The sequence below is a fragment of the Leuresthes tenuis genome, unplaced genomic scaffold (genome assembly GCF_036924035.1).
Source record: "Leuresthes tenuis unplaced genomic scaffold, fLeuTen1.0.hap1 SCAF_22, whole genome shotgun sequence".
In the NCBI taxonomy this organism is placed as follows: Eukaryota; Metazoa; Chordata; class Actinopteri; order Atheriniformes; family Atherinopsidae; genus Leuresthes; species Leuresthes tenuis.
This window is the reverse complement of record NW_027325376.1, coordinates 269,534-290,351: the sequence shown is the minus strand read 5'-3', so window position 1 is coordinate 290,351 and position 20,818 is coordinate 269,534. Positions and strand designations below refer to the sequence as shown.

At 48.2% G+C, this 20,818-nt stretch overlaps 1 protein-coding gene across 1 annotated transcript in view; it reads right to left on the bottom strand.

Moving 5' to 3' along the window:
* Positions 1-20,818, bottom strand: part of ctc1 (CTS telomere maintenance complex component 1) — a 34,635-nt gene that overhangs the window by 5,722 nt on the left and 8,095 nt on the right. Inside the window, exons 8-23 of the mRNA XM_072376586.1 lie at positions 20,661-20,783; positions 20,365-20,594; positions 17,942-18,086; positions 17,281-17,483; positions 14,695-14,861; positions 14,503-14,617; positions 13,922-14,321; positions 13,754-13,843; positions 13,251-13,388; positions 12,835-12,881; positions 12,649-12,734; positions 10,959-11,094; positions 4,116-4,184; positions 3,888-4,044; positions 2,301-2,353; positions 2,058-2,214 (exon numbers count right to left, since the gene is read on the bottom strand). Of these exons, the coding sequence (XP_072232687.1) occupies positions 2,058-2,214; positions 2,301-2,353; positions 3,888-4,044; positions 4,116-4,184; positions 10,959-11,094; positions 12,649-12,734; positions 12,835-12,881; positions 13,251-13,388; positions 13,754-13,843; positions 13,922-14,321; positions 14,503-14,617; positions 14,695-14,861; positions 17,281-17,483; positions 17,942-18,086; positions 20,365-20,594; positions 20,661-20,783 (2,316 nt within the window). The remainder of the gene's footprint in view (positions 1-2,057; positions 2,215-2,300; positions 2,354-3,887; positions 4,045-4,115; positions 4,185-10,958; positions 11,095-12,648; positions 12,735-12,834; positions 12,882-13,250; positions 13,389-13,753; positions 13,844-13,921; positions 14,322-14,502; positions 14,618-14,694; positions 14,862-17,280; positions 17,484-17,941; positions 18,087-20,364; positions 20,595-20,660; positions 20,784-20,818) is intronic.

Sequence of the window (20,818 nt, the reverse complement as noted above, 5' to 3'; positions counted from 1 at the left end):
GCACAATGGGAAGAGAATTTATTTTAATGATCCATCATTAAACAAATACCTTACTGATCAAGATAATCCATGGATCACTAATTCTTTAAAGCTTTTGACCAATGTACTGAAACAGTTCAATCTAATAAAGACATTTGAGATCTTGAAATGGTTTGCTTATGACCCACAATTTACACCAAGTCACCACGGCCATAGATTCAAGGACTGGACCTCCTCAGGGTTTAACAACATATTATTCAGTAATAAGTAAAGGTACGGTTAGAAGACCCAAGATCTCAAGGATAACTGTGGTCTACAGAACCTCTTTGGGTATCCTGAAAACGATATTCTACAGGCATTTATAAAAGCTTATAAAGACGAACCTTTCAAGAAAATAATTTCCAAATTACACACAAGTCTTCAATCTTTTGACAAAGAAAATATCATAATCTCACAGGAGAACTGGAACTCCACTTTGGAGAGAACATTCATGGAAAAATCTAATTCTATTTCTGCACTTCATATCAAAAGAGATCCAATCAGACTGTTGGAGACACTGGAAGCAAAGAGGCGGATCACTGCCACTTATTCTGGTGCTGCCCGGCTGTGACCCCACTTTGGTTAAACATACAAACTCTAGAGACTGTGCTCTCAACAAAAACAACTTTTTGGTTCAATTTGTTATATTTGGTGGATCTGGAGGAACAAAGATAAATATTTACTGAGAATATTACTGGTGGCCTGTAAGAAATCAATAATGAAGGAATGGCTGCAGAGGGAAACACCGAGTGTAGATTAATGGAATTACCTTTTCACTAGAGACTACATGTCTCTACCGGACTATCAGGTAATCCCAGATCGGACTATCAGGTAATCCCAGATCGGACTATCAGGTAATCCCAGATCGGACTATCAGGTAATCCCAGATCGGACTATCAGGTAATCCCAGATCGGACTATCAGGTAATCCCAGATCGGACTATCAGGTAATCCCAGATCGGACTTCAGGTAATCCCAGATCGGACTATCAGGTAATCCCAGATCGGACTATCAGGTAATCCCAGATCGGACTATCAGGTAATCCCAGATCGGACTTCAGGTAATCCCAGATCGGACTATCAGGTAATCCCAGATCGGACTATCAGGTAATCCCAGATCGGACTATCAGGTAATCCCAGATCGGACTTCAGGTAATCCCAGATCGGACTATCAGGTAATCCCAGATCGGACTATCAGGTAATCCCTGATCGGACTATCAGGTAATCCCTGATCGGACTATCAGGTAATCCCAGATCGGACTATCAGGTAATCCCAGATCGGACTATCAGGTAATCCCAGATCGGACTATCAGGTAATCCCAGATCGGACTATCAGGTAATCCCTGATCGGACTATCAGGTAATCCCAGATCGGACTATCAGGTAATCCCAGATCGGACTATCAGGTAATCCCAGATCGGACTATCAGGTAATCCCAGATCGGACTATCAGGTAATCCCAGATCGGACTATCAGGTAATCCCAGATCGGACTTCAGGTAATCCCAGATCGGACTATCAGGTAATCCCTGATCGGACTATCAGAATGCTCTACTGGAGGTGTTTACTAACTCCCTTTTGTACACTTTTATTATCCCCTTGATATTCTCTGTATTTGCTTATAGGTCTTCATGTTGTTTGTTTGTTTACATGTAAAAAAAACAAAAAGTAAATGACAAAAAAGGTCAGACGGGGTGAAAATGTTCGGTACAAGTAAAGTTTGGACATTTTTTCATTTATTGTGAAACTTCAGACTGGAGGTGACGGTAAAAAGCTTCTGGTGTCTCTGTCTGGATTAAAGAGTTCCACAAAGCTTTTAAAAGCTTTAAAGATTCCTCCGATAGCATCCGGTTTCACAATGTTTACATAAAAAGCTGAATAATTAGAAATTATACACGCTATCAGCAGCAAAAGTCAGAGAATACATTTCCAGAACCAGTATTTGGTAACTGAACAGTTTGAAATGTAGTGACGGAGTTACCGAAAGAAAAGACGTATCAATCAAATCAGTCAGTTTTTAATATCAGAGAAAGCAGGTACTGACCAGGCTCCGCCCCCGGGGGTAGACTCTGATGTCACCTTTGATCCTGAGCGCTCTCTGAAGCCCCTCCCACTGAGGATCAGCCAATCCCAGCAGAGCACGAACCAGCGCACCTGAGAACCAGACGTGAGCCTCACCGGTTCCATCGTCAATCACCAGCCTGATCAATAAAGACCGATAACTAAACTCAGTCAAAAATCAATGAGTGTTTCAAGATCAAATCAATCAAACAGAAAATGTTCTTACTTTGCTGTGGACTGAAAAACAGACGATGACGATCCACACTGAGAGCTGCAGCGCTGAAGCAGAAACTTTAGGTATATATAAAGTTTATATACATATAAACACCTGAGTGTCGTACCTGTGTGTGGTTTATGTTTATGTATTTGACAGATGCTTTTATCCAAAGCGACTTACAGGTACGCAGGTAGGGTCAGGGGGTGTGGCCTAAGGACCCCTGACGGAGGTAGAACCGTGTGTGTATTACCTGTGTGTATTACCTGTGTGTGTATTACCTGTGTGTGTATTACCTGTGTGTGTATTACCTGTGTGTGTATTACCTGTGTGTGTATTACCTGTGTGTATTACCTGTGTGTGTATTACCTGTGTGTGTATTACCTGTGTGTGTATTACCTGTGTGTGTATTACCTGTGTGTGTATTACCTGTGTGTATTACCTGTGTGTGTATTACCCGTGTGTGTATTACCTGTGTGTGTATTACCTGTGTGTATTACCTGTGTGTATTACCTGTGTGTATTACCTGTGTGTATTACCTGTGTGTGTATTACCTGTGTGTATTACCTGTGTGTGTATTACCTGTGTGTGTATTACCCGTGTGTGTATTACCTGTGTGTGTATTACCTGTGTGTATTACCTGTGTGTATTACCTGTGTGTATTACCTGTGTGTATTACCTGTGTGTATTACCTGTGTGTGTATTACCTGTGTGTATTACCTGTGTGTATTACCTGTGTGTATTACCTGTGTGTGTATTACCTGTGTGTGTATTACCTGTGTGTGTATTACCTGTGTGTGTATTACCTGTGTGTGTATTACCTGTGTGTGTATTACCTGTGTGTATTACCTGTGTGTGGTACCTGTGTGTGTATTACCTGTGTGTATTACCTGTGTGTATTACCTGTGTGTGTATTACCTGTGTGTGTATTACCTGTGTGTGTATTACCTGTGTGTGTATTACCTGTGTGTATTACCTGTGTGTATTACCTGTGTGTGTATTACCTGTGTGTGTATTACCCGTGTGTGTATTACCCGTGTGTGTATTACCTGTGTGTATTACCTGTGTGTATTACCTGTGTGTATTACCTGTGTGTATTACCTGTGTGTGTATTACCTGTGTGTATTACCTGTGTGTGTATTACCTGTGTGTATTACCTGTGTGTGTATTACCTGTGTGTGTATTACCTGTGTGTGTATTACCTGTGTGTGTATTACCTGTGTGTATTACCTGTGTGTGTGGTACCTGTGTGTATTACCTGTGTGTATTACCTGTGTGTATTACCTGTGTGTATTACCTGTGTGTGTATTACCTGTGTGTATTACCTGTGTGTATTACCTGTGTGTGTATTACCTGTGTGTATTACCTGTGTGTGTATTACCTGTGTGTATTACCTGTGTGTGTATTACCTGTGTGTATTACCTGTGTGTATTACCTGTGTGTATTACCTGTGTGTGTATTACCTGTGTGTATTACCTGTGTGTATTACCTGTGTGTGTGGTACCTGTGTGTATTACCTGTGTGTATTACCTGTGTGTATTACCTGTGTGTATTACCTGTGTGTGTATTACCTGTGTGTATTACCTGTGTGTGTATTACCTGTGTGTAGAGGCTTCCACAGAGCGAGCAGCTCCACTGCAGCTTCAGAAACAGGAAACACACCACATGACCTCTGACCCGACCCATAATGCACCCCTGCTCGCTGCTCTCAGACCACTGACCCAGGTGCATGATGGGTGCAGGAGGCGGGGCACAGCTGAGAACAGAAACACCTGTCAACCAAATAACAACATAAATAAACCAACAGGAGAGCTGCTGTGAGGGTACCTGGTGTCTGCCAGTGACATCACAGTGATACAGCTGACAGGTAAGAAGGAGCAGTACACACCTCCTGATCTGAAAGACACAGTTAAACTGCGTTACAGGTGTGTTAAACAGTGTTACAGGTGTGTTAAACTGTGTTACAGGTGCGTGTTAAACTGCGTTACAGGTGTGTGTTAAACTGCGTTACAGGTGTGTGTTAAACTATGTTACAGGTGTGTTAAACTGCGTTAAACTATGTTACAGGTGTGTTAAACTGCGTTACAGGTGTGTGTTAAATAGCGTTAAACTATGTTACAGGTGTTAAACTGCGTTACAGGTGTGTTAAACAGCGTTAAACTATGCTACAGGTGTGTTAAACAGCGTTACAGGTGTGTGTTAAACTGCGTTACAGGTGTGTGTTAAACTGAGTTACAGGTGTCTGTTAAACTGTGTTACAGGTGTGTGTTAAACTATGTTACAGGTGTGTTAAACTGCGTTAAACTATGTTACAGGTGTGTTAAACTGTGTTACAGGTGTGTGTTAAACAGCGTTAAACTATGTTACAGGTGTGTGTTAAACTGCGTTACAGGTGTGTGTTAAACTGCGTTACAGGTGTGTGTTAAACAGCGTTAAACTATGTTACAGGTGTGTTAAACTGCGTTACAGGTGTGTTAAACAGCGTTAAACTATGTTACAGGTGTGTGTTAAACAGCGTTAAACTATGTTACAGGTGTGTTAAACTGCGTTACAGGTGTGTTAAACAGCGTTAAACTATGTTACAGGTGTGTGTTAAACTGCGTTACAGGTGTGTGTTAAACAGCGTTACAGCTGTGTGTTAAACTGCGTTACAGCTGTGTGTTAAACTGCGTTACAGGTGTGTGTTAAACAGCGTTAAACTATGTTACAGGTGTGTTAAACTGCGTTACAGGTGTGTTAAACAGCGTTAAACTATGTTACAGGTGTGTTAAACTGCGTTACAGGTGTGTTAAACAGCGTTAAACTATGTTACAGGTGTGTGTTAAACTGCGTTACAGGTGTGTGTTAAACTGCGTTACAGGTGTGTGTTAAACAGCGTTACAGGTGTGTGTTAAACTGCGTTACAGGTGTGTGTTAAACTGCGTTACAGGTGTGTGTTAAACTGCGTTACAGGTGTGTGTTAAACTGCGTTACAGGTGTGTTAAACAGCGTTAAACTATGTTACAGGTGTGTGTTAAACTGCGTTACAGGTGTGTGTTAAACTGCGTTACAGGTGTGTGTTAAACAGCGTTACAGGTGTGTGTTAAACTGCGTTACAGGTGTGTGTTAAACTGCGTTACAGGTGTGTGTTAAACTGCGTTACAGGTGTGTGTTAAACTGCGTTACAGGTGTGTTAAACAGCGTTAAACTATGTTACAGGTGTGTTAAACTGTGTTACAGGTGTGTGTTAAACTATGTTACAGGTGTGTTAAACTGCGTTAAACTATGTTACAGGTGTGTTAAACTGTGTTACAGGTGTGTGTTAAACAGCGTTAAACTATGTTACAGGTGTGTGTTAAACTGCGTTACAGGTGTGTGTTAAACAGCGTTACAGCTGTGTGTTAAACTGCGTTACAGGTGTGTGTTAAACAGCGTTAAACTATGTTACAGGTGTGTTAAACAGCGTTACAGGTGTGTGTTAAACTGTGTTACAGGTGTGTTAAACTGCGTTACAGGTGTGTGTTAAACAGCGTTACAGGTGTGTGTTAAACTGCGTTACAGGTGTGTTAAACTGCGTTACAGGTGTCTGTTAAACTATGTTACAGGTGTGTTAAACTGCGTTAAACTATGTTACAGGTGTGTTAAACTGCGTTACAGGTGTGTGTTAAACAGCGTTACAGCTGTGTGTTAAACAGCGTTACAGGTGTGTGTTAAACTGCGTTACAGGTGTGTTAAACTGCGTTACAGGTGTCTGTTAAACTATGTTACAGGTGTGTTAAACTGCGTTAAACTATGTTACATGTGTGTTAAACTGCGTTACAGGTGTGTGTTAAACAGCGTTACAGCTGTGTGTTAAACTGCGTTACAGGTGTGTTAAACAGCGTTAAACTATGCTACAGGTGTGTTAAACAGCGTTACAGGTGTGTGTTAAACTGCGTTACAGGTGTGTGTTAAACTGTGTTACAGGTGTGTGTTAAACTATGTTACAGGTGTGTTACACTGCGTTAAACTATGTTACAGGTGTGTTAAACTGTGTTACAGGTGTGTGTTAAACAGCGTTAAACTATGTTACAGGTGTGTGTTAAACTGCGTTACAGGTGTGTGTTAAACAGCGTTACAGCTGTGTGTTAAACTGCGTTACAGGTGTGTGTTAAACAGCGTTAAACTATGTTACAGGTGTGTTAAACTGCGTTACAGGTGTGTTAAACAGCGTTAAACTATGTTACAGGTGTGTTAAACAGCGTTACAGGTGTGTGTTAAACTGCGTTACAGGTGTGTGTTAAACTGTGTTACAGGTGTGTGTTAAACTATGTTACAGGTGTGTTAAACTGCGTTAAACTATGTTACAGGTGTGTTAAACTGTGTTACAGGTGTGTGTTAAACAGCGTTAAACTATGTTACAGGTGTGTGTTAAACTGCGTTACAGCTGTGTGTTAAACAGCGTTACAGCTGTGTGTTAAACTGCGTTACAGGTGTGTGTTAAACAGCGTTAAACTATGTTACAGGTGTGTTAAACTGCGTTACAGGTGTGTTAAACTGCGTTACAGGTGTGTTAAACTGCGTTACAGGTGTGTGTTAAACTGCGTTACAGGTGTGTTAAACTGCGTTACAGGTGTGTTAAACTGCGTTACAGGTGTGTGTTAAACAGCGTTACAGCTGTGTGTTAAACAGCGTTACAGCTGTGTGTTAAACAGCGTTACAGCTGTGTGTTAAACAGCGTTACAGCTGTGTGTTAAACTGCGTTACAGGTGTGTGTTAAACAGCGTTACAGGTGTGTGTTAAACAGCGTTACAGGTGTGTGTTAAACTGCGTTACAGCTGTGTGTTAAACTGCGTTACAGGTGTGTGTTAAACAGCGTTAAACTATGTTACAGGTGTGGTAAACTGCGTTACAGGTGTGTTAAACAGCGTTAAACTATGTTACAGGTGTGTTAAACAGCGTTACAGGTGTGTGTTAAACTGCGTTACAGGTGTGTGTTAAACTGCGTTACAGGTGTGTGTTAAACTGCGTTACAGGTGTGTGTTAAACTGCGTTACAGGTGTGTGTTAAACTGCGTTACAGGTGTGTGTTAAACAGCGTTACAGCTGTGTGTTAAACTGCGTTACAGGTGTGTGTTAAACAGCGTTACAGGTGTGTGTTAAACAGCGTTACAGGTGTGTGTTAAACTGCGTTACAGGTGTGTGTTAAACTGCGTTACAGGTGTGTGTTAAACTGCGTTACAGGTGTGTGTTAAACTGCGTTACAGCTGTGTGTTAAACTGCGTTACAGGTGTGTGTTAAACTGCGTTGCAGGTGTGTGTTAAACTGCGTTGCAGGTGTGTGTTAAACTGCGTTGCAGGTGTGTGTTAAACTGCGTTGCAGGTGTGTGTTAAACTGCGTTGCAGGTGTGTGTTAAACTGCGTTGCAGGTGTGTGTTAAACTGCGTTACAGGTGTGTGTTAAACTGCGTTACAGGTGTGTTAAACTGCGTTACAGGTGTGTGTTAAACTGCGTTACAGGTGTGTGTTAAACTGCGTTACAGCTGTGTGTTAAACTGCGTTACAGGTGTGTTAAACTGCGTTACAGGTGTGTGTTAAACTGCGTTACAGGTGTGTGTTAAACTGCGTTACAGGTGTGTGTTAAACTGCGTTACAGGTGTGTTAAACTGCGTTACAGGTGTGTGTTAAACTGCGTTACAGGTGTGTGTTAAACTGCGTTACAGGTGTGTGTTAAACTGCGTTACAGGTGTGTGTTAAACTGCGTTACAGGTGTGTGTTAAACTGCGTTACAGCTGTGTGTTAAACTGCGTTACAGGTGTGTTAAACTGTGTTACAGGTGTGTTAAACTGCGTTACAGGTGTGTGTTAAACTGCGTTACAGGTGTGTGTTAAACTGCGTTACAGGTGTGTGTTAAACTGCGTTACAGGTGTGTTAAACAGCGTTAAACTATGTTACAGGTGTGTTAAACTGCGTTACAGGTGTGTGTTAAACAGCGTTACAGGTGTGTGTTAAACAGCGTTACAGGTGTGTGTTAAACAGCGTTACAGGTGTGTGTTAAACTGCGTTACAGGTGTGTTAAACTGCGTTACAGGTGTGTTAAACTGCGTTACAGGTGTGTGTTAAACTGCGTTACAGGTGTGTTAAACTGCGTTACAGGTGTGTTAAACTGCGTTACAGGTGTGTGTTAAACAGCGTTAAACTATGTTACAGGTGTGTTAAACTGCGTTACAGGTGTGTTAAACAGCGTTAAACTATGTTACAGGTGTGTGTTAAACTGCGTTACAGGTGTGTTAAACTGCGTTACAGGTGTGTTAAACTGCGTTACAGGTGTGTGTTAAACAGCGTTACAGGTGTGTGTTAAACAGCGTTACAGGTGTGTGTTAAACAGCGTTACAGGTGTGTGTTAAACTGCGTTACAGGTGTGTTAAACAGCGTTACAGCTGTGTGTTAAACAGCGTTACAGGTGTGTGTTAAACTGCGTTACAGGTGTGTTAAACTGCGTTACAGGTGTGTTAAACTGCGTTACAGGTGTGTTACAGGTGTGTGTTAAACAGCATTAAACTATGTTACAGGTGTGTGTTAAACTGCGTTACAGGTGCGTTAAACAGTGTTACAGGTGTGTGTTAAACTGCGTTACAGGTGTGTGTTAAACTGCGTTACAGGTGTGTGTTAAACTATGTTACAGGTGTGTTAAACAGCGTTAAACTATGTTACAGGTGTGTTAAACTGCGTTACAGGTGTGTGTTAAACAGCGTTACAGGTGTGTGTTAAACTGCGTTGCAGGTGTGTGTTAAACTGCGTTACAGGTGTGTGTTAAACTGCGTTACAGGTGTGTGTTAAACTGCGTTACAGGTGTGTTAAACTGCGTTACAGGTGTGTGTTAAACTGCGTTACAGGTGTGTGTTAAACTGCGTTACAGGTGTGTGTTAAACTGCGTTACAGGTGTGTGTTAAACTGCGTTACAGCTGTGTGTTAAACTGCGTTACAGCTGTGTGTTAAACTGCGTTACAGGTGTGTGTTAAACTGCGTTACAGGTGTGTGTTAAACTGCGTTACAGGTGTGTGTTAAACTGCGTTACAGGTGTGTGTTAAACTGCGTTACAGGTGTGTGTTAAACTGCGTTACAGGTGTGTGTTAAACTGCGTTACAGGTGTGTGTTAAACTGCGTTACAGGTGTGTGTTAAACTGCGTTACAGGTGTCTGTTAAACTGTGTTACAGGTGTGTGTTAAACTGCGTTACAGCTGTGTGTTAAACTGTGTTACAGGTGTGTTAAACTGTGTTACAGGTGTGTTAAACTGTGTTACAGGTGTGTTAAACTGCGTTAAACTATGTTACAGGTGTGTTAAACTGCGTTACAGGTGTGTGTTAAACAGCGTTACAGGTGTGTGTTAAACTGCGTTACAGGTGTGTGTTAAACTGCGTTACAGGTGTGTTAAACTGCGTTACAGGTGTGTGTTAAACTGCGTTACAGGTGTGTTAAACTGCGTTACAGGTGTGTTAAACTGCGTTACAGGTGTGTGTTAAACAGCGTTAAACTATGTTACAGGTGTGTTAAACTGCGTTACAGGTGTGTTAAACAGCGTTAAACTATGTTACAGGTGTGTTAAACTGCGTTGCAGGTGTGTGTTAAACAGCGTTAAACTGTGTTACAGGTGTGTGTTAAACAGCGTTAAACTGTGTTACAGGTATGTGTTAAACTGCGTTACAGGTGTGTGTTAAACTGCGTTACAGGTGTGTTAAACTGTGTTACAGGTGTGTTAAACAGCGTTACAGGTGTGTGTTAAACTGTGTTACAGGTGTGTGTTAAACTGTGTTACAGGTGTGTTAAACTGTGTTACAGGTGTGTGTTAAACTGCGTTACAGGTGTGTTAAACTGTGTTACAGGTGTGTTAAACTGCGTTACAGGTGTGTGTTAAACTGTGTTACAGGTGTGTTAAACTGCGTTACAGGTGTGTTAAACAGCGTTACAGGTGTGTTAAACTGCGTTACAGGTGTGTTAAACAGCGTTACAGGTGTGTTAAACTGCGTTACAGGTGTGTTAAACAGCGTTACAGGTGTGTGTTAAACAGCGTTACAGGTGTGTGTTAAACTGCGTTACAGGTGTGTTAAACTGTGTTACAGGTGTGTTAAACTGTGTTACAGGTTTGTTAAACTGTGTTACAGGTGTGTTAAACTGCGTTACAGGTGTGTGTAAAACTGCGTTACAGGTGTGTTAAACTGCGTTACAGGTGTGTTAAACTGCGTTACAGGTGTGTTAAACTGTGTTACAGGTGTGTTAAACTGTGTTACAGGTGTGTTAAACTGTGTTACAGGTGTGTTAAACTGTGTTACAGGTGTGTTAAACTGTGTTACAGGTTTGTTAAACTGCGTTACAGGTGTGTGTTAAACTGTGTTACAGGTGTGTTAAACTGTGTTACAGGTGTGTTAAACTGTGTTACAGGTGTGTTAAACTGTGTTACAGGTGTGTTAAACTGTGTTACAGGTTTGTTAAACTGCGTTACAGGTGTGTGTTAAACTGCGTTACAGGTGTGTTAAACTGCGTTACAGGTGTGTTAAACTGTGTTACAGGTATGTTAAACTGTGTTACAGGTGTGTTAAACTGTGTTACAGGTGTGTTAAACTGCGTTACAGGACATAAACCAGAATCAGTAACTACTTATTGGATCATCATTGACTCTTCGCAGGAACCTTCAGGTAAACCTGAGAGTGTGTTACCTGGACAGCTTCCTCTGGAAGGCAGATAGCAGCACGATGTTGCCATGCAACAGGCCAGGTGAGTAGGGGGTGTGGCTCAGGTCCAGGTACACTCTAAGACTCCTCCCACTTTGGTCACAGAGTGTGAGACGCACACCTGAACACACACACATTCAGTTAGAACTACTTTTGGAAAGCCGCGTGTGGGCGTACCTGTGCGTGTACCTGTGCGTGTACCTGTGCGCGTACCTGTGGGCGTACCTGTGGGCGTACCCGAGGGTGCACCTGTGCATGCACCTGTGGGCGTACATGTGGGTGTACCTGTGCGTGTACCTGTGCGTGTACCTGTGCGCGTACCTGTGTGTGTACCTGAGGGTGTACCTGTGGGCGTACATGTGGGTGTACCTGAGGGTGTACCTGTGCATGCACCTGTGGGTGTACCTGTGCGCGCACCTGTGAGTGTACCTGTGGGTGGACCTGTGGGCGTACCTGTGTGTGTACCTGAGGGTGTACCTGTGGGCGTACATGTGGGTGTACCTGAGGGTGTACCTGTGCATGCACCTGTGGGTGTACCTGTGCGCGCACCTGTGAGTGTACCTGTGGGCGTACCTGTGTGTGTACCTGTGGGTGTACCTGTGCGCGCACCAGTTGGCGTATCTGTGGGCGTACCTGTGGGTGTACCTGTGGGCGTACCTGTGGGCGTACGTGTGCGCGCACCTGTGGGCGTACCTGTGCGTGTACCTGTGGGTGTACCTGTGGGCGTACCTGTGTGTGCACCTGTGGGCGTACCTGTGGGCGTACCTGTGTGTGTACCTGTGGGCGTACCTGTGGGCGTACCTGTGGGCGTACCTGTGGGCGTACCTGTGCGCGCACCTGTGGGTGTACCTGTGTGTGTACCTGTGGGAGTACCTGTGGGCGAACCTGTGCGCGCACCTGTGGGTGTACCTGTGGGTGTACCTGTGGGCGTACCTGTGGGCGAACCTGTGCGCGCACCTGTGGGCGTACCTGTGGGCGTACCTGTGGGCGTACCTGTGGGCGTACCTGTGCGCGCACCTGTGGGTGTACCTGTGGGCGTACCTGTGGGCGTACCTGTGGGCGAACCTGTGCGCGCACCTGTGGGTGTACCTGTGGGTGTACCTGTGGGCGTACGTCTGGGCGTACGTCTGGGCGTACCTGTGCGTGTACCTGTGGGTGGACCTGTTGGTGTACCTGTGCATGCACCAGTGGGTGTACCTGTGGGTGTAACTGAGGGTGTACCTGTGGGTGTACCTGTGGGCGTACGTCTGGGCGTACGTCTGGGCGTACCTGTGCATGCACCAGTGGGTGTACCTGTGGGCGTACCTGTGTGTGTATCTGTGTGTGTACCTGTGGGCGTACCTGTGGAGGTACCTGTGGGTGTACCTGTGGGTGTACCTGTGGGTGTACCTGTGGGTGTACCTGTGGGCGTACGTCTGGGCGTACCTGGGCGTACCTGTGCGTGTACCTGTGGGTGGACCTGTTGGTGTACCTGTGCATGCACCTGTGGGTGTACCTGTGGGTGTACCTGTGGGTGTAACTGAGGGTGTACCTGTGTGCGTACCTGTGCGCGCACCAGTGGGCGTACCTGTGGGCGTACCTGTGGGCGTACCTGTGTGTGTATCTGTGGGTGTACCTGTAGGCGTACCTGTGGGCGTACCTGTGGGCGTACCTGTGGGCGTACCTGTGGGCGTACCTGTGGGCGTACGTTCAGACTCGGCGCTCCTGTCCCTCACACTGATCCTCTCAGTCAGCAGGCCCTTTAAACTCACCACCTCAGAGCTGAAACACACAGATCCATCAGTTATTGACGAGTTCAGCTGATCATGATGCAGCTGCAGTTCCTCAGGCAGCCACAGGTGGCAGCAGAGAGACAGCGTACCTGCAGTCCAACACCTCAGAGACCGACAGGACTGAGGAGGAGACGACCTGAGGGGGGGGAAACAGAGACAACACGGGTCATGTGACTGTTTATAATCTGCTGCGTCAGTTTAAATCTTTCCATCTTAAATCCTCCAGTAATCATAACCTGCAGTTGGACTTCCTGTTAGTCCCCCTCACCTGTCCTGACCCCCCCAGCTGATACAGGTGAGCTGATCACGTGACTTAAAGTGGACCCACACATACAACAGAACTTTGGAATGAGAGCTGTCACAGTGTGTTATAACAGATGTTCTGGTCCAGTCAGGTTCAGGTGGTTGACTGACGGTGAAGAGCTGGAACAGGAAGAAGGTGGAACCCACCTCCAGGGTCACGTGACCAGAAACTCACACTGTGGCGAGGCTCTGGTTCTGTTACCTGTGTGCAGGTGAGCAGTCGCAGGGGGCGTGTGATAGTGTGGAACCTCCAGTCAGATCTGACCTGAAGCGTGGACTCAGCGTGGAGCTCCACCTGACTCCACCCACTGCTTCCACAGCCAATCAGAACCCCGGGATCCTGTAGGAGAGAAACGGACCAAATCAGGAACACAGAACCGGGTCAGAACAACCTGAGAGGTGGACCTCAGAGGAGGATGCTCCTTGTTAGAACATCTGGTTCTAAACATCTGGTTCTGGTGACCAGACAGTAAAATGTGGTCAGAACCACACAGAGTCCGACTGATCCAATAACTGTCAGATGGGTTAGTTTCAGCTAAAGAGTTCTGGGGAAACAATAAGAAATAACCCTAACCCTACTAAGTTAAGATGTTACTAAGTTAACTGCGATCAGAAGCACCAGAACTGAGGGTCCAAAGTGACGCAGAACCTCTGCAGCGGAGCGCTCAGCCGCCAGCTCCTCTGACATCATCACAGGTGTTTTACCTGAGTGTTGGCGGCCACGAGTCTGTAGAAACACCCGGACTGGAGGACGGGGAACCACCGGGCAGACGCACCTGAGAGCACCAGCACCACCTGCACACACACACACACACACAGGTGAACAGGTGGCACCACAGGTGCATCATGGGACCCTCCAGGTGTGTCTCTCACCTTCTGCTCCGCCTCTCTGTCCACCTCCCTTTCTGTCATTGGTGCATTCTTTGGGTCCTGCCCCCAGCTGACCACTGGACCAATCACAGCAGATCTGACTGAGAAGCACACAGTAAGCCCCGCCCCCCCACCGTCTGACCCCGCCCCTGCGTTCTTCCAGGCAACGCCCTCCTTCTCTTCCACTCTGATCACCATGGAGACACAGGGCTGGGAGTCTCCACCCACAGGGTCCGCTGTCATGGTAACAGAGGAGGAGGAGCCTGTTCCGTCCTCTTCTCTTCTTCTCTTCCTGGCTGTGACATCATGTCCTGATTCCTCCTCCTTCTGCCTCAGGTGTGTTACCATGGCAACAGACGGGCTCAGGATGTGGACGTGATCCAGAGAGAACTGCAGGTAAACTCTGTCCAACACACACAAACAGGTGGTCATGTGACTGTGTGTGGAGAAATGAACCCGAGTCAGCTGATCACCACTGATCAGTCTGGTGATCAATACCAGCTCTCTGGAACCAGAATGTGGACCTGACCCTCCTTCAGATGGAGGTGAGTCTGGACCCGAGGTTCTCCTGTGTGTGTGCGTACCTGCAGTGTTTGTGTGTGATGAACCTGTCCTGGTCCAGGTGTTGATAAGAGGGGAAATCTGATTGGAGGAATCTCTCCGTTACCATGGTGAACTGCAGGACACACACCAGGCATCCTGAAACACACAAACACATTTTAACCTCTGACCTTTGTGAGGACACAGGGTCGGCTCAGAACTATAAACGCGTGTACCGATCCAGGCGGTGTTGAAGCACGCCGTCTGACCTCCGTCCTCCTCGCTGGTTTCCGTGACGACGCAGGCCACTGCTCCCGTGGCGTCTCTGAGCTGAAGAGCATGTTGGAGTTCAGACGTCTGAGAGGGAAGCTGCAATACCCCCACCAACAGCAGGGGGCGGGGCCTAAAACACAGCGATGAAACCATTTAAACCACCCCCACCAACAGCAGGGGGCGGGGCCTAAAACACAGCGATGAAACCATTTAAACCACCCCCACCAACAGCAGGGGGCGGGGCCTAAAACACAGCGATGAAACCATTTAAACCACACCCACCAACAGCAGGGGGCGGGGCCTAAAACACAGCGATGAAACCATTTAAACCACCCCCACCAACAGCAGGGGGCGGGGCCTAAAACACAGCGATGAAACCATTTAAACCACACCCACCAACAGCAGGGGGCGGGGCCTAAAACACAGCGATGAAACCATTTAAACCACACCCACCAACAGCAGGGGGCGGGGCCTAAAACACAGCGATGAAACCATTTAAACCACACCCACCAACAGCAGGGGGCGGGGCCTAAAACACAGCGATGAAACCATTTAAACCACACCCACCAACAGCAGGGGGCGGGGCCTAAAACACAGCGATGAAACCATTTAAACCACCCCCACCAACAGCAGGGGGCGGGGCCTAAAACACAGCGATGAAACCATTTAAACCACACCCACCAACAGCAGGGGGCGGGGCCTAAAACACAGCGATGAAACCATTTAAACCACCCCCACCAACAGCAGGGGGCGGGGCCTAAAACACAGCGATGAAACCATTTAAACCACACCCACTAACAGCAGGGGGCGGGGCCTAAAACAGCAATTAAACTATTTAAACCACACCCACAAACAGCAGGGGGCGGGGCCTAAAACACAGCAATGAAACCATTTAAACCACCCCCACCAACAGCAGGGGCGGGGCCTAAAACAGGGATTAAACTATTTAAACCACACCCACAAACAGCAGGGGGCGGGGCCTAAAACACAGCGATGAAACCATTTAAACCACACCCACCAACAGCAGGGGGCGGGGCCTAAAACACAGCGATGAAACCATTTAAACCACCCCCACCAACAGCAGGGGGCGGGGCCTAAAACACAGCGATGAAACCATTTAAACCACCCCCACCAACAGCAGGGGGCGGGGCCTAAAACACAGCGATGAAACCATTTAAACCACACCCACCAACAGCAGGGGGCGGGCCCTAAAACACAGCAATGAAACCATTTAAACCACCCCCACCAACAGCAGGGGGCGGGGCCTAAAACACAGCGATGAAACCATTTAAACCACACCCACTAACAGCAGGGGGCGGGGCCTAAAACAGCAATTAAACTATTTAAACCACACCCACAAACAGCAGGGGGCGGGGCCTAAAACACAGCAATGAAACCATTTAAACCACCCCCACCAACAGCAGGGGCGGGGCCTAAAACAGGGATTAAACTATTTAAACCACACCCACAAACAGCAGGGGGCGGGGCCTAAAACACAGCGATGAAACCATTTAAACCACACCCACCAACAGCAGGGGGCGGGGCCTAAAACACAGCGATGAAACCATTTAAACCACCCCCACCAACAGCAGGGGGCGGGGCCTAAAACACAGCGATGAAACCATTTAAACCACCCCCACCAACAGCAGGGGGCGGGGCCTAAAACACAGCGATGAAACCATTTAAACCACACCCACCAACAGCAGGGGGCGGGCCCTAAAACACAGCAATGAAACCATTTAAACCACCCCCACCAACAGCAGGGGGCGGGGCCTAAAACACAGCGATGAAACCATTTAAACCACACCCACTAACAGCAGGGGGCGGGGCCTAAAACAGCGATGAAACCATTTAAACCACACCCACCAACAGCAGGGGCGGGGCCTAAAACACAGCGATGAAACCATTTAAACCACCCCCACCAACAGCAGGGGGCGGGGCCTAAAACACAGCGATGAAACCATTTAAACCACCCCCACCAACAGCAGGGGGCGGGGCCTAAAACACAGCGATGAAACCATTTAAACCACCCCCACCAACAGCAGGGGGCGGGGCCTAAAACACAGCGATGAAACCATTTAAACCACACCCACCAACAGCAGGGGGCGGGGCCTAAAACACAGCGATGAAACCATTTAAACCACACCCACTAACAGCAGGGGGCGGGGCCTAAAACACAGCGATGAAACCATTTAAACCACCCCCACCAACAGCAGGGGGCGGGGCCTAAAACACAGCGATGAAACCATTTAAACCACACCCACCAACAGCAGGGGGCGGGGCCTAAAACAGCGATGAAACCATTTAAACCACACCCACCAACAGCAGGGGGCGGGGCCTAAACAGTGATTAAACCCATTGAGTCTGGTTCTGCCAGAGGTTTCTTCCTGGTTCTGGTTCTGCCAGAGGTTTCTGTTGGTTTCCTTAGCTAGGATATTATTTTTGAATTGGCTCTATCTGAATGAATTGGATTATTTTGAAATTAATTAATTGGATTTCATTGGATTATGATTACAATGAATTGAACTGAATTGAATTGAATTGTTTACCTGAGACTGGTTCCTGTCCGGGGATCAGAGGACAGAATCCTGCTGGACCAGGACAGAGCCGAGTTGATCTGGGTTCTAGTCAGATTGGACCCGTCCCGAGGCAGCCAGGACCGCAGAGAGAGTGAGGACCAGCAGGTGGACTGTAGAGACTGAAGGAGGTCCGATACACTGAGGTTCTGATGGACCGCTGGGTCCAGTCTGTACTGTAGAGACACAGAGGTACAACAGAGACTGAAGGAGGTCCGATACACTGAGGTTCTGATGGACCGCTGGGTCCAGGTTCTGATGGACCGCTGGGTCCAGGTTCTGAGGGACCGCTGGGTCCAGGTTCTGAGGGACCGCTGGGTCCAGGTTCTGAGGGACCGCTGGGTCCAGGTTCTGATGGACCGCTGGGTCCAGGTTCTGAGGGACCGCTGGGTCCAGGTTCTGAGGGACCGCTGGGTCCAGGTTCTGATGGACCGCTGGGTCCAGGTTCTGAGGGACCGCTGGGTCCAGGTTCTGAGGGACAGGTGCTCCTCCATGTTCAAACGGGCCAATCAGAGGGGATCAGCGACATATCGCTGTGTGCGTGGAGGAATCAGCTGAGACAGCAAGGACAGTCAGAACACTTCCACACACACACCTGTCAGAGTGAAAAGGTCAGAGGTCAGGGTAGAAGTACCTGTGTCAGAGGACAGGTGTGCAGCTCGTCCAGCATCTCTGAGTAAATGTCTCTGCGCCGATGTCCTGTTCGTCTCCACAGAGTCTTCATCAGCTCCCAGGACAGCAGACAGACACACTGCTGCTTCAACACACCTGGAAGCAGGCTGAAAGACAGACAGGTGGAGTCAGCAGACAGACAGACAGGTGGAGTCAGCAGACAGACAGACAGGTGGAGTCAGCAGACAGACAGACAGGTGGAGTCAGCAGAAGAAAAGACAGGTGGAGTCAGCTGACAGACACACTGCTGCTTCAACACACCTGGAAGCAGGCTGAAAGACAGACAGGTGGAGTCAGCAGACAGACAGACAGGTGGAGTCAGCAGACAGACAGACAGGTGGAGTCAGCAGAAGAAAAGACAGGTGGAGTCAGCTGACAGACACACTGCTGCTTCAACACACCTGGAAGCAGGCTGACAGACAGACAGGTGGAGTCAGCAGACAGACAGACAGGTGGAGTCAGCTGACAGACAGACAGACAGGTGGAGTCAGCTGACAGACAGACAGACAGACAGGTGGAGTCAGCTGACAGACACACTGCTGCTTCAACACACCTGGAAGCAGGCTGACAGACAGACAGGTGGAGTCAGCAGACAGACAGACAGGTGGAGTCAGCAGACAGACAGACAGGTGGAGTCAGCAGAAGAAAAGACAGGTGGAGTCAGCTGACAGACACACTGCTGCTTCAACACACCTGGAAGCAGGCTGACAGACAGACAGGTGGAGTCAGCAGACAGACAGACAGGTGGAGTCAGCTGACAGACAGACAGACAGGTGGAGTCAGCAGACAGACAGACAGGTGGAGTCAGCAGACAGACAGACAGGTGGAGTCAGCTGACAGACAGACAGGTGGAGTCAGCTGACAGACAGACAGGTGGAGTCAGCAGACAGACAGGTGGAGTCAGCAGACAGACAGACAGGTGGAGTCAGCAGACAGACACACTGCTGCTTCAACACACCTGGAAGCAGGCTGACAGACAGACAGGTGGAGTCAGCAGACAGACAGACAGGTGGAGTCAGCTGACAGACAGACAGGTGGAGTCAGCAGACAGACAGACAGGTGGAGTCAGCAGAGAGACACACTGCTGCTTCAACACACCTGGAAGCAGGCTGACAGACAGACAGGTGGAGTCAGCAGACAGACAGACAGGTGGAGTCAGCAGACAGACAGACAGGTGGAGTCAGCAGACAGACAGACAGGTGGAGTCAGCAGACAGACAGACAGGTGGAGTCAGCTGACAGACAGACAGGTGGAGTCAGCAGACAGACAGACAGGTGGAGTCAGCAGACAGACACACTGCTGCTTCAACACACCTGGAAGCAGGCTGACAGACAGACAGGTGGAGTCAGCAGACAGACAGACAGGTGGAGTCAGCAGACAGACAGACAGGTGGAGTCAGCAGACAGACAGACAGGTGGAGTCAGCTGACAGACAGACAGGTGGAGTCATCAGACAGACAGACAGGTGGAGTCAGCAGACAGACAGACAGGTGGAGTCAGCTGACAGACAGACAGGTGGAGTCAGCAGACAGACAGACAGGTGGAGTCAGCAGAGAGACACACTGCTGCTTCAACACACCTGGAAGCAGACTGACAGACAGACAGGTGGAGTCAGCAGACAGACAGACAGGTGGAGTCAGCTGACAGACAGACAGACTGGTGGAGTCAGCTGACAGACAGGTGGAGTCAGCAGACAGACAGACAGACAGACAGGTGGAGTCAGCTGACAGACAGACAGGTGGAGTCATCAGACAGACAGACAGGTGGAGTCATCAGACAGACAGGTGGAGTCAGCAGACAGACAGACAGGTGGAGTCAGCAGAGAGACACACTGCTGCTTCAACACACCTGGAAGCAGACTGACAGACAGACAGGTGGAGTCATCAGACAGACAGACAGGTGGAGTCAGCTGACAGACAGACAGGTGGAGTCAGCAGAGAGACACACTGCTGCTTCAACACACCTGGAAGCAGACAGACAGACAGGTGGAGTCAGCTGACAGACAGACAGGTGGAGTCAGCTGACAGACAGACAGACTGGTGGAGTCAGCTGACAGACAGGTGGAGTCAGCAGACAGACAGACAGACAGACAGGTGGAGTCAGCTGACAGACAGACAGGTGGAGTCATCAGACAGACAGACAGGTGGAGTCAGCAGACAGACAGACAGGTGGAGTCAGCAGACAGACAGACAGGTGGAGTCAGCAGAGAGACACACTGCTGCTTCAACACACCTGGAAGCAGACAGACAGACAGGTGGAGTCAGCTGACAGACAGACAGGTGGAGTCAGCTGACAGACAGACAGGTGGAGTCAGCTGGTCTCAGCCAATCACATCTCAGTCTAACAGAGAGACGATGACATCACAGTGAGGAGGACACACCCTCACCTGTGCGACAGCTGTGAAGTCAGGTGACATGCCCACAGGTACTCTGACACACTCGTGTTGTTCTGCAGCAGTAACCGTGGTAACACTCCGTCTCCAGGACAACGGGGGGTGGGTGGAGGCCCACCCACCCTGCTGAAGGTGGCGACTCTGACAGTGGAGCGCAGGCAGCAGCAAAGCATGCTGGGAGGGAAGTCAGGACAGGGCCGATGCAGCAGGTGAACGTGGTGCAGCTGCAGAGAGACGATCAATAAATATCAATCGGAGCAGGGCAGCCAATCAGAGTGCAGCAGACTCACCTCTACGCCGTCACCTGCTCGCAGCTTCCTCCTCGTCGCCGGCTGATAGGCCACACACAGACCCACCTTCTTGTCAATCACATAGAGCCCCGCCCCCTCACTCACCACCTCAGTCACTGTGCCCTATCAGAGGAGAGAGGCGGGGCTTAGAGCACGAA